This window comes from Sitodiplosis mosellana, unplaced genomic scaffold (assembly GCF_009176505.1).
Source record: "Sitodiplosis mosellana isolate CC-2019 unplaced genomic scaffold, AAFC_SMos_1.0 Smas_scaffold_5, whole genome shotgun sequence".
Lineage (NCBI taxonomy): Eukaryota > Metazoa > Arthropoda > Insecta > Diptera > Cecidomyiidae > Sitodiplosis > Sitodiplosis mosellana.
The window spans coordinates 3,104,477-3,120,393 of record NW_022595248.1 but is presented as its reverse complement, the minus strand read 5'-3'; the positions used below and the strand labels follow the sequence as shown (position 1 = coordinate 3,120,393).

General features: G+C 35.6%; 1 protein-coding gene across 7 annotated transcripts in view; it reads left to right on the top strand.

Annotated features, from left to right (window-relative positions):
- Positions 1-15,789, top strand: part of LOC129566879 (protein turtle) — a 197,789-nt gene extending 182,000 nt beyond the window's left edge. For 3 of the 7 annotated variants that reach the window (XM_055443231.1, XM_055443232.1, XM_055443233.1), the window contains 3 exons: positions 385-798; positions 7,248-7,338; positions 10,259-15,789. In XM_055443231.1, the coding sequence (XP_055299206.1) occupies positions 385-798; positions 7,248-7,338; positions 10,259-11,981 (2,228 nt within the window). In that variant the 3' untranslated portion in view covers positions 11,982-15,789. Of the gene's footprint in view, positions 1-384; positions 799-7,230; positions 7,339-8,127; positions 8,211-10,258 lie in introns of those variants that run through there. The other 4 variants (XM_055443234.1, XM_055443235.1, XR_008687798.1 and 1 more) reach the window with 3 other exon arrangements.
- Positions 15,790-15,917: the final 128 nt, after the last annotated feature.

Sequence of the window (15,917 nt, the reverse complement as noted above, 5' to 3'; positions counted from 1 at the left end):
TAATAGCATTGCATGTGCTGAAGCTGCCTATAACACACGTACGAATGTGCGCTGAACGAAGAGTGGCAAGGCAATTTTAGGCATTTTAATTGTTTTTAGTATAATTTTGACTTTGAATTTTAAACAATAGACCATTTAAATGTTAGTAGAAGTTTTGATGTTTTGTACTCTCTGTCTTTCTCTCTATTCTTACATTTCCAAACTGTAATTTTCCGTGTATATTCATAGGCTGTTAAGAATAGATTGCTTGATTTTTCTATTACATTTCATCATAATAATCCAATTTTCTTTTCTTTTTCTTTTTCCTCCCACTTTGTTGCTTGCTCGATGTGGCGACAACAAATATTTTTTTCTTTATTCGGTGTCAACAACCAATTTTATTAGGTCCAAAGCCTGGTCAACCACGTAATGTGACTGTAACTGAGTTGCCAAATGGATTTATTATATCATGGCAAGAACCATTGGAACGTACATCGCTCATTCAACACTACACGATCAGGTATCGTATGGATGCACAATGGAGAACACTAAACCGGGGTCAGATTCGTCCAGTTGATACACAGTATTTCGTGAAAAGTTTAGTCGGTGGCCGAACATATTATTTCCGTGTACTGGCTCATTCGCAAAGCAGTTTCGAATCAAGCGATGAAGTAAAATATCCGGTACCGGCACGTGTTAAGCATAAAGCTATAATGGCCGCTGTTGTTGGTGGCATACTATTTTTTATCGTTGCAATCATTCTATCTATTTGTGCTGTAAAAATTTGTAATCAGCGTAAACGTCGAAAACAGGAAAAAGGTGAGATCCATTTATTGTGTCCAATTTTGTTATGTGTGCGAACGCCTTTTTAGTCAAGGTGTATACATGTCGAATCTACTACTACTACTACTACTACTAACTACTAACTACTACTACTAACAAACAAATAAGCAGACAAACAACAACATACATACCTTCCTTTCCCCTCGCTTTCTCTCGAACAAAAAAAATAAACTAACTCTATCTTGCCCTCCCGCCAAAAACAATTTTCGTTGCTCTTTATCGACTAATCCATTACGTACCATATTAGTGCAAACGGCTGCAGAAAAAAAGAACTTTGGAAAATAATAATAATTAGTCAGCTAATTGGAAGGAAAACAACGAAAATTAAATGGCAATTTGAAATTTAACACAAAAAAAGAAGAAAATTCTTAATAATCGCGATCCATCCTACTGTCCGCCTCAAACCTCTGCATCTGCATCTCTGTGTGTGTTTAGTAGATATCAAAAAATAAATAAAACCGTAAAACTTAATCGTAGAGCATGTATACCAATCTTGATGTTGATTAATTTAAATAAGCAACGACGTACGTGTGTGTTTTTTTTTTCTTAAGTTGTATAAGCTAATCAATTACGAAAGGATCAAATTGTTGGTGTGATGGGTAAAATAACGAATATACGTGTTATCTTCGTTCGCCTCTCCACAGAAACGTAACTATATTCAATTTTCAGTTTCATTACGAATTATGATGCTAGACAATTTTATCACATCCGCACTAGAACGCATCTTATTAAAGAGTCATCCACTTTGAACATGCATTTTTTGTATCTCTCTCTCTCTTTCTTCCTCACTCTCTCACGCTCTCTTCACATCATTCCGTTGTACATATACTTCGCTCGACTTTTTGATCGCTCATTTCATTTTGCACAATATGAAGTCATCCATTTTGACACGGTAATCAACTATACCAGACACACTCATCCGCGTTCTCCTCACACACTCTCTCTCTCACGCTGCGGCAGTGCCATGTGTTGCTTAATTTCAAGAAAATTGAAAAATAATTTACACAACTGAACTGAAATAATTTGATTCGATTATCGTAACGCGCCCGGGAAGACTCGGCTAACGAAGACGACGATGAAAATAATGGGCCGTTGCTGGGAAGGACGAAGAAAAATGTGGAAAAAAATAGACTTAGATTACGAATTATGTGTTGACAATGGTTAATAAATTATACGATGGTTTTTGAAAAGCGACGCTCAATATCGACCGAAGTCGAACAAGCTGCAAACGCTGATTCCACTGCACCCATATTACGTTTTTCTCATTTGGTTGCGAAAATTGTGTTTGTATTGTATACACGCTGCCAATGGTATCGATTAATGCTCGGAAATTGACTGTTCAAACAAGCTCCATTGAGACGTCACTCAATACACAAAAACATGACTCGATAATAATGATGAGAGCAACGACTTTTTTTTTCTCTTCCATTCATTGTACCAACTGACTAATTAGAGTTTTTATAAGGACTGACCATGGAAAAACACGATTGTATTCATTTTCTTATCAAACGGGAAAACATTAATCATCAAAAATCAAAGCCAAATTTGTGGCCATTAATGACAAGCAAAACTAGCTGCTTTTTTTCAAGCCGTTGCCACGTTTTCGTAGGATTTCGCTCAAAGACATGGCAAAATTGAATTTTAATAAGATCAATAACCGCTTCATGTTTGACTTGAAACCTCAAGCCATAGCCCAGCATTCAAATTGGTTTTATGCTTGTTGTTCTTTTTCTGCTATCGATTTCATTCTTTCATTTCTTCCTCTTCTTCGTCTTTTTTCGTCCTCCTTCTTCTTCCGACGACTGCATTTCACAAAACTGTCAGGCACAAATTCTCCAAGGTATACAATTTTCTACATGATACACGTGAAAAGCCAACAAAGTTAATTTCTGGAGAGAGAAAAAAGGGAAAACAATCGATGGCGTTACCGTCTTTGTGTCGAAAGGCCTCTATCTTCCCTTCTGAAAAGTCACAAAAATGAAAGTGTAACTGGGAGTAGTCTGTTGCTTTTTTGGTGTGCGCGCGGCGCAAGCAAATGACATGCACTTGTTTTTGCCCTACGTATATCTTTATTCTATTTGTTGCTCAATTCCGTCGGTTCACAAGAAGTGAAGCTTGGAAATGGAAATGGGATTTTTTCCGAGTCATTGTTTTTGCTGCTGTTGGCTGTAAATATGGGATTTTGTTCTTTAGCCACTTTTATTTTGTCGCCTTTTTTTGCTCTCTCTCCTTGTACTCCACTTTTCTTTGTGTATATGAGTCGATTGATTCATATACTTTGGTATAGTTTCGTCGCATCAAAACAATGAACATCTCGAACGATGTGGAAGAAAACGACACCAAAGACGATGTCGATGAATGTATTCACGTTTTCCAAAGAACGAGCGAAAGAGAAAAGAGCGTGCATTCAAGTGCCTTCGCCTTTTTTCTGCTCTTGCTCTCAAAGTCTGTAGGAAATGGAATGCTCCAGCTTTTCTCTATCCCATGAGTCACGCGATATGACTGCACAGCCAAAGCATAAGATCTTTATTAAAGGAAGAGTTTTGTTTTTCGGCAAAGTGTTGATTGAAAAAAAAATAGCAACCGAAACTTGGAATTAATTTTGCAGCATCTTGAATTGGTGTATGCGCTCGTCTTTGATTGTAAATTGAAAAAAAAAATGCCATTAAAGTCGAGCCAAAGAATGATAAGTAGATAAAAGAAAATCACACCGGAAGAAACAAACGGGATTGGAATGTGGCGAAGCATTGGGGGGAAAAAACCAAAAAATCATTGAATAAATAATGAGCTGGAGTGTCCAAAGTGATTTCTATCGACACACATTTAAATCCGTCCATATCGAGGCAGATCGATTGAATTCCACCATTCATTCGAAATCCGATCTATTCGGATGTGCTTTAAAATCAATCGCGTTTCGGTGTCACACCAGAAATTTGTACATAAATTCAAGCCTTCATAATGGTATGGATTTACGGTATTCCAACACCATATTTTTTTCGGTTTCAATTCGTTGTGTTCCCTTTTTTTACGCTCTCGACCGAAGCTCATGTAGCCCAGCAGTGAATTGAATTGAGCCTAAATGTATGTCGCTGCTGCCGCTGCTTTTTTTTTTCATTCGATGCCCCATTTTGTTTGCGCTCGCTCTCTGTGCCATGACTTTGTATTCCCGCAAAACCATCACCATATGAGTGTGTATTCATGCGATTGTGTGTCAGAGTAAAGCACTTAAAATTGTGTACATACTGGATCTAATAAGAAGCTTATACTAGCTTTTTGTGTATGTGTGTGTGTGTGTGTGTTCAGTTGTGTGCCTTCTTTTTTGCCAATTTAGTCGCATAAACTACCGAATTTGTACCGTGTGTGTGTTTTTTCTTCCGCACTAAATAAAGGCGAGCAGAGAGCGTCTTGTTGAGAAAGTCCGTTTGGAATCTTACACATTGAAACTTAGCATTTCCACCGTGAGCGGTGCGAATAGAAAATGGCAACAGCAACAAAGACGACGACGACGACGAAAGTGGCGGTGATGATGGCGAAACGAAAAAAAAAACAGAGAAAGCAAAACAAATCCCGTAATGGGTATGTCGTTGAAATGGCTACAACCAATTTGTCGAATTGAAATTCAATAAAATAAAATGAGATACGAGAATGAAAAAAAACACACACAACGAAAACGGGACGAGTACAAAAATTGGATAATGGAAAGCGGAACCAAACATACATACAAAATTACACATTTTTTATTTGCACACATATGTGTCTCCAATAATAAAAGAAGCGCCAACCAAACCGAACGAAGAAGAAAAAGAAATGCGAACGATTCGGTGAAGTACAGCGATGAAACGATGTAATGTTGTGTTGTGTTCAGCGACCGAACAGAAAACCTTTTGCTTGAATTATTTACATGTTTGGCGTATGGTGGAAGGAACAGCGCAGCGGATTAAAAACAAACAGCCGTATAAAATAGCTCTATTCGTTCTCGTCGTCTTTTGAAAAAAACAAAACAGAATTATGCGCTCGACAATGTGTAAAGCAAATATTTCTTCTCCTTTTTCTGGTGAACGCCCAAAGGATGAAACGTGTTGGAGTGAAGCATAAACAGAAAGAAAAATATCCATTTTTAATGCAAGCCGTTGATGTAAACAGAGTATCCATATCTAATTAAACAACAATTTAATGAGCCCCTTTTTTTTATTCATTCACCGCAAATTTTCCAGCCCAAAACACGGGACCCTTTGTTCAAATAATGCCATTACTTTTGCCACCCCCACCTTCTCTTTCTCGTTCCGTGTACGCAATTTTTTCGGACTGGGTTAATTTTCCCCGGCATTTCTCTGTATCTGTAATTATAAAGTAGTCTCTCGTTCATTCGCTATCTTACTCTGTCCATGTGCACATCGCGCATTAAAATGGCGCTTTTCTTCGAAAATAATTCAACTACAAAATGGTATGCCTTTTCATTTTCGCGACGACGACGACGATTATGATGAACATGGCAGAGCAACGAAAAAAAAAAACAACAACAACAACTGAGCACACAAGAAACGAATATTTTTATACATTTCAAAGACAGTTGAAATGTTAAAATTTTTCCGCTCGGTTTAACAACATCCAACAAATTGCCCCCAGAATTAAAAGCAGTTGAACATTAAATGGACACACGCAATGAACAAGATAACGTAGGCTTTCACAAAAGGAAGCGAACATATCGAAATGCGTAGGAGATGACTGTGTGCCTGTCTCTCTGAACACAGGTCAATATGATGTGATGATACTGACAACTTGGCTAACAAGGCTTCCAACCCAACTTGCATCTGGCCAAAAATGAAATACCTATCTGAAATGGACATATTCGCTTAAGCGAACGAACAGAGGAGGAAAAAACAACACCCACGAACAATTGCACTAATATCCAAGTAACAAACGCAATTGAATACACAAAAGCTCATTAAATGAAATCCGCGGCAAATTCAATATTGCTTTCGTCACACAGCGCTTATTCTTCCTCTCTCGCACAACATCATAATTAACGTCCATTGCTTTTTTTCTGCAATTTCCACATTTAATTCACATTTTTTTTCTCTCACTCACATCCAACGGTATTTTTTGCCAGGGCGAGGCATCAACAACAATCAAGTCAACACTTGCATTACATTTTCTTTGTTTATAGCGCGTTGATTCTCCTTACATCCGTTGCTCACAGGGAAAAAAATTTATTAATTATGAAACGTGTTGCGGTAAAAATAGAAAGCCCGACGAAAGGCGAAAAAAAAGAGTATCAAGTTGGAATATATTGTCGGTTGGCTAATTTTTTTTTTCGTCGTCGGAGGGACGATACGTTGGACGTTAATAATATGAAAGGTAAAAGCTGTTGCTGTTGAATTTTGCATAAATTTCATCGAAACAACGATGACCATACATTGTGTGTGTGTAATATTCGCTCATCATGAACGCAGCATGGTGTGGCAATAGTGAATACCATGGCGGCGGTGGCATATTCGGGATGAACAAGCACAGACACAACGTCTCAATCAGCATGTTCCCGTCGAGCTTGCGAGCGTGAGAGAGAGATAAAAATCATTAAATTTTAGATTGAAAAAAAAAAAAGAATTTTTAATGAAATAATGAAAATTTTCATCAGCATTCGTTCATGTTTCCGTTTCCCTTCAACCTCGCCGAGAAAAAATAATAATGATAATGACAATAGAAAAAGAGAGAGAAAATCATCATGAGAAAAACATATAAACGCGAAATATTGACGTCGTTTTAATGATTTTTTTTTAAAGCCGACAAAAAACAACAAAACTTAACAACAACGAGATTTAAAATGAAAAAGTGAAACAAGAAAAGGAAAACGTATACATGAGGGTAGACTTGAGGTATACACCTTGCAAAAGGCGTTCCCAAAATACCTTCAAGCTTTTACGATCAACCGGGTCCTAATTATATCACTCGATATATATGAATTAACAAACTGTGGTGTTGGTTGCATGTGGTTAAATGTTAATAGAAAATTTGTCTATTTTTTTTTTCGATTTATATATTTGATTATTAATTTTGTGGAGCAAACCAAAAAAAAAAAACAACCAATAAATTTACTAACATATTTGGTTGAAGCTTAACTAACCCAAAAAAAAGAGAGAATATATTTGATGATAATGTGTAAATGAAACAAACGCATTAAAATTCAAATTATAAATACCGAATTAAATCGATTATTATTATTATTATCAAGTATATCAGTGTCAATTGAATGAAAATTTTATACGTTAGCATTAATACAAACAGAAAAGAAAAAAAAAGAGAAAAAAACACAACCACCATATCAATTATACACACCATTCGGAAAACAATTTATATATATTAATGAGTGTGGATAGGATGGGTTATTATTACCATCATTAATTGTAGAAATTATTCGTTTGCAGCATACAACATGGTAGCGTGTAGAATAACGGATGCCCGAAATTCACATTGTCGTACGGGTTCAGCTTCCAGTAGTCATGTGCCTTTGAATAAGTAAGTATGATGGAACACATATTTAGTGGGAACATATTTGAAATTTTCAGCCGGTAACATTCGCAGCCTCGTGGTTATAAACCACATCTATTTCGCTGATTTGCCGATTCAGTCATATTGCAAACATCAAATTATGTGTTACTGCAGAGATATCACGTGTGTGTGTATGTGTGGATGGAATGAATTGATGATTTGAAATGATTGTGATGTACTACAGTCATTCTCTCCGTTGCTCTATTTCATCTATTGTAACATGTGCACTAACTGTGCATCATATTTAATTAAGGTGAGAGAACGGCTGTAGCTGTGTTCGAGTGGATCAATGTAACGAAAATTACCTTTAATTGGCGCATTCGTATCGAGTCATTCCGTCGCGATGATCTCCGCTACAAACAATACTCACCCGTTTGACAAGTGCACTTTGCTTTTGTAATGCTTTTTAATGCCGTGCACAGCTCATTAGCACTTCGCATTCAGTACCGTGGAACAACTCGATTATTCGCCATTTACACCACTTCCTCAATTAGAAAATATTCGATTTAAATTGTCTCCCCCATAACAATCTATTCGATTCAAATTGTTTACAAACAAAGAATTCATTCTATTTTTTTTTTTATCTTTTCCTTCATTCCATTCGTTTTTTCTGTGTGTGCATTCACTACATTTCGACTATAAATCAAATTAACGCACACGAAAATCAAAAAAAAAAAAAATCAAAAATCGGCACAACATCAACACATCATCTCTGTCTGTCTGTCGTCCAACAACAACAACAACCATCATCAACAGTCATAATAATTTTAGAAATGATTCTGAATATCGAGATTACGAGACCGTTTTTATAATTCCTGGACCTAGCCAATTGAAAAATCGTAAGAACATTGAACCCAAAATCGAGAAAAAAAAAAATCTTTTTCTACCCAAAAAAATGCTGTGTGTCCTTTGAGTTTTTAACAAAATTGTCTTTCGTTTAATTTCTATCCTCGTTTATTTTTCGGTTATGATTTTTGGATGCTCTTCGAATGCGTATTACATCATCATTTTTGGGTTTTGATTTATGTTTTTTTTCGTGTGTGTGAGTGTATCATTTTGGGACTTTTTAACCGATTTATATATTTATCTACCTACCCATGTTCTGTTCGGTAATAATTTGATTGACATTTCCTTGAAAATCATCCTTTTTAAATCGCTTTAAGTTGTTGTCTCTTAACCTCTTCTGCTGCTGCTGACGACGACGTTGCTACGTTCAAATTACATACAACGCTTCACTTGCCATTCAATCCATAAATGAAATGCTTCTAGCACCAATTCTTGTATTCATTTTTTGCATTGATCCTTGCTGTAGTAATGACCATATTTCCTACTTTTTTTCACTGTACATTACAAGAAAGTCATTTCGATTGCATCATCGTGTTTCTTCATTTTTCATGTAATTTTTCTCTCTATCCACATTTTGATTCTAATGGAGCTTTAGTGACTTTATGAAAGTGAATTTCATCATTCCATTCATTTTGTTTATTCTCCATTTAAAACTTGCTTAGTTTTTGTGTCATCCGTCTACAAAAAATGAGGTTTGACACTAGAAACAACAACAAAAAGGATGAGTCAGTATTTTATCACGCTCATGTTTATTACTTTATCCTCAAGACAATAGCTCCATTCACAGCTGATAAAATCCAATGAACATCTAGCAGTGAAAAAAGTTCAAGAAACGCGTTATCATTCAATGCATTCCTCTAAGTCGCGAAATAAATAATAATCCAAGTGTCCAGGCCCCTAGCATCGTCATTGCTGTAAATTTCATTTGTTATCGTTATTTTCTTTTTTGCCTTTTGTTTTGTTTCGCATCTTGCTCATCAATTTAATTAAATTCCATTCAATTGAAGACATTACGTTGTCATACGTTTCTGCGTTGCCATTCAAATCCATCAGTAAATATTATTCTTTCAATAGTTTGCTCTCGCAATTCACCACATTGTTCTATTTGTCTTGTCTCTTGTTTATTCGTGTTTTTGTGTGTGTGTGTCATTTTGCAAAGAAATTCTTTTATTAGCCCGTTGCAAAGTAACCATTGCATTGCAAGTGCAATAAAAAAAAATGCATGCCCGCGTTTCTTTTTTCTCCTCTCTGTGTACAAGAGACAACACATTTTACTCTCAATGAGACTCACTCACTCACTCACTGTCTCTATGTCTTATTTATTCATTTGCGCTTATTCAGTTTAATTTTTCGTTTTGCAAGATCTATTTGACAACGACGCGAAAGCGTGCGCTCAGTGAAATGTTGTTTACTTTGCTTTGTCGCAACAGCCAATGAAAAAGGAATGCACGTTTGAAATTATTCCCACCAGAAGGAAAAAAAAAGATGCAATTTTGATGGCAACACAAAAAAAATCGACGTGCCATGAAGGCGAAAGCAAATGTGCAAAGTGAAAATAACAACAACTATATCTATCCATAGAGCGATTGCGATTGCGATTGCGATTGCGTTGTCATTATTTGATTTCTTTACTTTGTGTTCGGTACGTGCATTTGTGTCAAGTATTATTCAAGAGGATGGTATTTTTGTATTATTATGATTTTGTGCCCTATTATTTGTCGCTCTCCGTTTGTTTTACTTTGTTTTTGGTTGTGTGCCGTGTGCCATTTTCTGAATATAATTTTCTAGTACGGGTTTTTTAATATTTCCGCTTGTTTTTATCGTTGTTGAATCAATTGCATGTAAATTCATTGTTTTTAGCTTTTGTTTTCCTGTTTATTTTGTCCTTTGCATGTAATTTTAAATTCAATAATACTAATGATATTTTTGTTTCCCCTTTCTCTCTCTCTCTCCCTCTCTCCCGTTCTTGTCTCGATGTAAAATGACAAAATTGCCATGTTGTTTTACGACAACTCTCCCTCTCCCATTGCCCACCATATAGATACCGAAGGAGTCGAATACCAGGCCTAAAAACGCTCGCTGCAATTGTACGTTGGGTTTGGCCATCGGATCGTTGCACGAACTGTCAATCAATCTATTCGATAACCCGGCCCAGTGACATGATTACAAAGAAAATCGATCAAATCCATCGGTCGACCGATGGTCGTTTCGTCATAACATATGGTTCGGATTTGGAAATTTCTCGGCCAACAAGTGCAACTGGTTCGAATTCGAGTGAAAGTGATGATGGTGGTTTTTTGCCGCGACAAGCACCGCCAGCAGCAAGTACACAACAGCAAATTGATAACAAATTGCGAACATCTTGGCGCCGGCCGCTTGTTTCATATCCAAGTGAAATGAGCTTTGGTCCAGTAACACCAACGCCTCGTCGTGCATCACATGATGGCTTATTGCGTATCGGCGACGGCGGTAGTGGCAGCAATAATGGGCAGCCGCTTCTACAAATTGTGCCAGTTGAATTGCATCCAATACCGCCAACCTATCAAAATATCGAATCATTGGATCGCAGTGCAATGCGTCATACACTTCCGTATCCACATACACCGTCGCGTGTTTCACGCATTGTATCTAGTTCACCGGCTGTTTCTAGTCCAATGGCACATTCATCAATCATTTTATCACCGCAAAGCATGTACTTTAGCGATCTATCATCGGTGCTGCAGGCAAGCTCACGTGATCGCTCATATCCGACGCCGCACAATTCGAATAACATAAGCCAATTGCGATTGCTACAAGAGCGTTACGCACAAGAGTTGCCATCGTTGCGTGCGATACACGAGGAAACGCAACGAATGGCACAACAATACAATCCATTGCATGCACAAATGCTACACACACCGTCCCAATATCTACCAAATTCATATTATCAGCCTCATTTGCATCACATGAATTATGGCCAACGGCAACAGCACCAGCAACAACCGTTGGTGCATCAAAGACCAAAATCAAGATTACTACCTCGACACGTTCGCATGGCTCGAAGTGCACCTGAACTTGGATTGCCAGCCGTTGTCAATTATATCGACACCACGATGGAAGCATCACCGGAAAGTCAATCGAGCTCAAGCGGTTTCGGCAGCCGAAACACATCACATGCCGCCCACCAGCAAAATCATAGCTCACGCTCAGGAAGCCAGCCAAGTGTTCGCAATTTACCACCGTATCGGCCACCACCACAACCATTGTACTATTACTATCCATACGATGCATCGTCAACGTCACAACATTCATCACCATACACAATGGAGCACTGGGTCGATTTAATCAAACAAATGTCCGGCAGCGGCGTCGGCGATGGTGACAGTTATTTAAATGCCACCAATAACAGCGAAACACAACGTGCAATGGATGCCAAAGCCGTTGACGTGGGCAGCGTTGATGGTCACTATGAATTCGATCCGGCCACGGCCACACCAACGCCGACTGCATCAACACCGACGGGAGCAACACGTGACGACCTCTTATTATCCACACGCGACCTTGTTCTACCAGACAATTCCCAATTTACGTTACTGCACACGCAGTCACTGCAACCGTACCAACGCAAACGCGTATCCAAATATGAAAATATGGAGGCACGAGTGCAGGCGATGAAAGAAGAATTTTATGCTTATCGAAAACGTCAAGCTATGCAAATGCAACAACATTCAAACGCCGTCACCGCCAATAAAAATAGTTCGATTGAACTAGAAAGCGCTTGTTAACTAGAATTTAAATGAAACTAAACTAAAAATGAAATGAAAATGAAAAGAAAAAAAAAACAAATATCTCTGTTCTACACACAACACACACAAAGAAAACCAACAACAAAACGATCACTCATTAACTAAGAAAAAGAAATGAAGAAAAATCTAATGTTTAAATTAAGAATGACGAGAGAAAAAAATACGCAGAAATACTGCGATTTTGAAACTTTTGAGTAACAATTCATTTTGGTAATTGTTACTCACTCACTTTCTCCTTCTCTCACCCACACAACAACAACAAATATTCACTTAACACATACAATTGAGTAGAAAAACCAATCGCGACATTTTTTAGCAGACGACGAAAGAAGAAAAAAAACAAACACTTAATTTTGAAAGACATTGAGTGATCACTGACATTGATCTCGTTATTAGAATACACACGACAACAACATGAACAACAACAACAAAAAAAAACAATTTAATTAGGATGAATATTTACTATGAATTAAATAGCGAAACATTCCGAATACGAAAAAAAAACAACTTTTTATAACAATTTTTTTTTCGATTCACTTGAAAAGACGAACATGCCGACACGGATGAGCCGAGTTCTCGATGGCTCAACGCGACGGCAACTTTATTGACTCATGGAAAATGGAATTACTATTGGTTTCAAACTAAAAACATGTTAAAACAAACATTGTGTCGGAATGGAAAAGTCATCCTCTTGTCATCTATCACCTCCAGTCAATGTGCAAGAATCACCCTCTCTTTCCCCATCCCGCTTCGTAATTATTATTTGTTCTACAGCCATTTAGATTCTATTTGCGTTAATTTGTAAGATTTTGTTCTTCGCATCGGCTTTGGAAAAAAAAAATTCTTCTTGAACTTCCGCCTAAGCGAGTTTTTTCTTTCGGAGAAAACAATAAGAATTCTTTTGTTTAAGTAAATTCCTTTATTATAGAGTAAGATTTTTTTTCTTCTTCTTCGTTGAAATTACAAGAATGTTTTAACAAATATTTTATGTTGGTCCCACCAGAAATTTTGTGTTCACGTTATAGTTTTGCGTTTTTTTTTTTTAAGAAAAATCAAATCCAAATTGTTTTAATTTTATCATAATATGTTTCTAAAATTCGTTTAATTTTTGTAAAATTAAATTTTCATTCGATTCGACATTAAAGACATTAGGCTTATTCTAATCAGTTTGTAGCCCACCTGAGGTTGTTTCGGTGCGATATCCGATTATACACAAATCAAGACTGGTCTTCGCCATTTCCATATGTCAAAACGAATTAAAACAGACAAGAATATAATTAAGAATATATAAAAGAAAATTGACCTTTAACACATGGATATTCATTTAGAAAAGGAAACAAAACCACGCCGACTTTTCAAGAAGGACGATATATTGAGAGAATAAAAAAAAACTAGCGATCTTTGAATGTCTTTTGTCCAAAAGAAACAAAGAACGAATGAAAAAAAACAAAACTGTTTGTGTCGCCAGATTTTCATTTGAATGTTGAAATATTGTGTAAATAAATAAATTTAGGAAAAATTTGTATCAGCCGAATAAAAACTATAATTCAGAGGAGGGCGGAGAATAAAAAAGAAGAAGAAGGTGAAGTAGATGAGAAATAGCGTGATTGCTAGTGTATCGCGCGCATCGTGAATTGTCCGCGACACCGACGATTATAAGTTCAATATAAGACAATTTTAAAAATGAAGATGATTGAGCAAAAAACATGAAATATTTAATTTATTTATCAGAAGAAGAAAACAAATCCTGAGACACAAACAAGAGAATATGTCACACTAAATCTCTCTCTTCAACCAGAACAACGCGCTAGCAATAAACGTTTTTGTAAAAATGCAAGTTCTAAATTACAAACTAATTATTATTAAAACACAGAAAGAAAGAAAAAATTAAAAAAAAAAAACGATTTTTAAAGCAAAAAAAAAACCTAGTGTGGTGAGAATGAAGGATTGTGAAACTATTTAACGTAAAGAAAAAAAAATTTAAAGAGAATAACATAAAAGTGGATGAAATGCACCTAGCCATAATGCGCACGTATTCAACAAGAATATTTAAAAAAAAAAACTTAATAGCTCGTTTCTCAATGCGGCCACCCGTGCCGATGACAGCCAACAACAACTGAATTCTCTCTACTGCTTAAGATTTAAAACATTGAAACACACAAGTCTAAACGAGGAAATAACTTTTAGTTTTACTCTTACTTTTCCTCAATTTTCTCTTTTCGAGCATCTTCAGCGAAAAACACTCACTCAAATTGGCAGGTAGTAGCGATTAAAATAAACAAAACATTTTAACCACTTCAATATTTATTAATATATATAAAAAAAAGAGAAAAAATCTAGATGAAAAACGTAAAATCGAAATAGACGTTAAAGAATTATTATGTGTATTTAAAGAAGAAAAAAAAAGCAGAGCAGAAATTAATGAGAAGACGATAAAGAATTACTGAAAATTGAACAGCAGAGATTTTAAATATAGTTGAAGAAAAATTTGAATGGACAGATTTATAGGCACACACACTCCATAATAATAATAAACATTAACGATAATGAACAACAACAGCAACAAATTATATGCATAATTATAAATACACACCCACACACACACAATTTAGTCTATGATATTTGAGGGTCGACGATTTGTCGATCCGTGTGAAAAGTGTGTGAATCGTTCTGTAGAGTCTACAACAACAACAAATTAATTAATTTTCAATGAGTGAATTATTTGATTAACGAATTGAGCGTTTGTTTATATATCGATTCTATTTTAAATGTATTTAACTAAACAAAAAAAGAGACATAATAAAACAAAACCAGTGAGCGATAGAGTATTTGATTAACTAAATTAGTAAACTATCGAATGGTCAAATGCTAAACAAAAGCCATACACACACACACACATTTATACCATTCTCTCCATATATTCAAAATAAAAAACCAAATGCCCCGGTATCAACACACACAATATTTCAATCATTTTTTTCGAGTCGAACACATGCGACAACATACAATAGCTAACGAATTAACGAATTGTTGTCAAATTCTTCGAAATTTACTGCGATTTTTGATAGCCTCATCCAATTCTACACACAAACACACACCCGATTTTACTAGCGATTGACATAAACAACAAAAACATTACTGCATAATTGAATCAATTTAAAATTTTATTGCACATAAAAAAGCAAACTTAATTCACTAAACAAACAAGAAATTACTTACGAGAAGACAACAAAAAAATGGAAAAAAACATAATAAGACACAAATTAAAGCATAAAAAAGTAATGTAATTTAATTTTAAACTTAGGACATAGTTATTTATTTAATGGAAAAAATAATAAAGTAATAAATAATAACGGTTTAAAAGAGAAAACAAAAACGCATTTAAAAACACAAACACACACACACTCAAGCAACAAATCCAATGTAAATGTATCTACTGACTACACAAAAACACAACACACGAGACGATATAATTCTAACATTATTACGACAATGGTAAATTGATAGCAACAACTACGGTAGTTGAACTACCAAACCAAATTTTATTAGAGATTCTTCGAAACCAACAATATTCCTCAGAACGTTTAACAACAACAACAATTTAAATTAATTTAATTAAAGCCAGCATGTCTGACATAGTGAAAAGCAAACAACAACAACAACAACAAAACAATGAATAATATCCTCACTCATAACAATTATTAAAATAAATAAGGTGAAACAAAAACCAAACTTTAGATTGCTATGTGGATCAACGATTGATGAAAAAAAAACAAAAAAAAACAAATAGCAAAACATTAAATAAACAAGATGCAAATCGTCATTAAACACATAATAGATTTTTAGATACGATTACAGTCTTTATAAAAAAAATAATTACAATAGCCATTAAGGAACAAGCAAAAACATTAACGG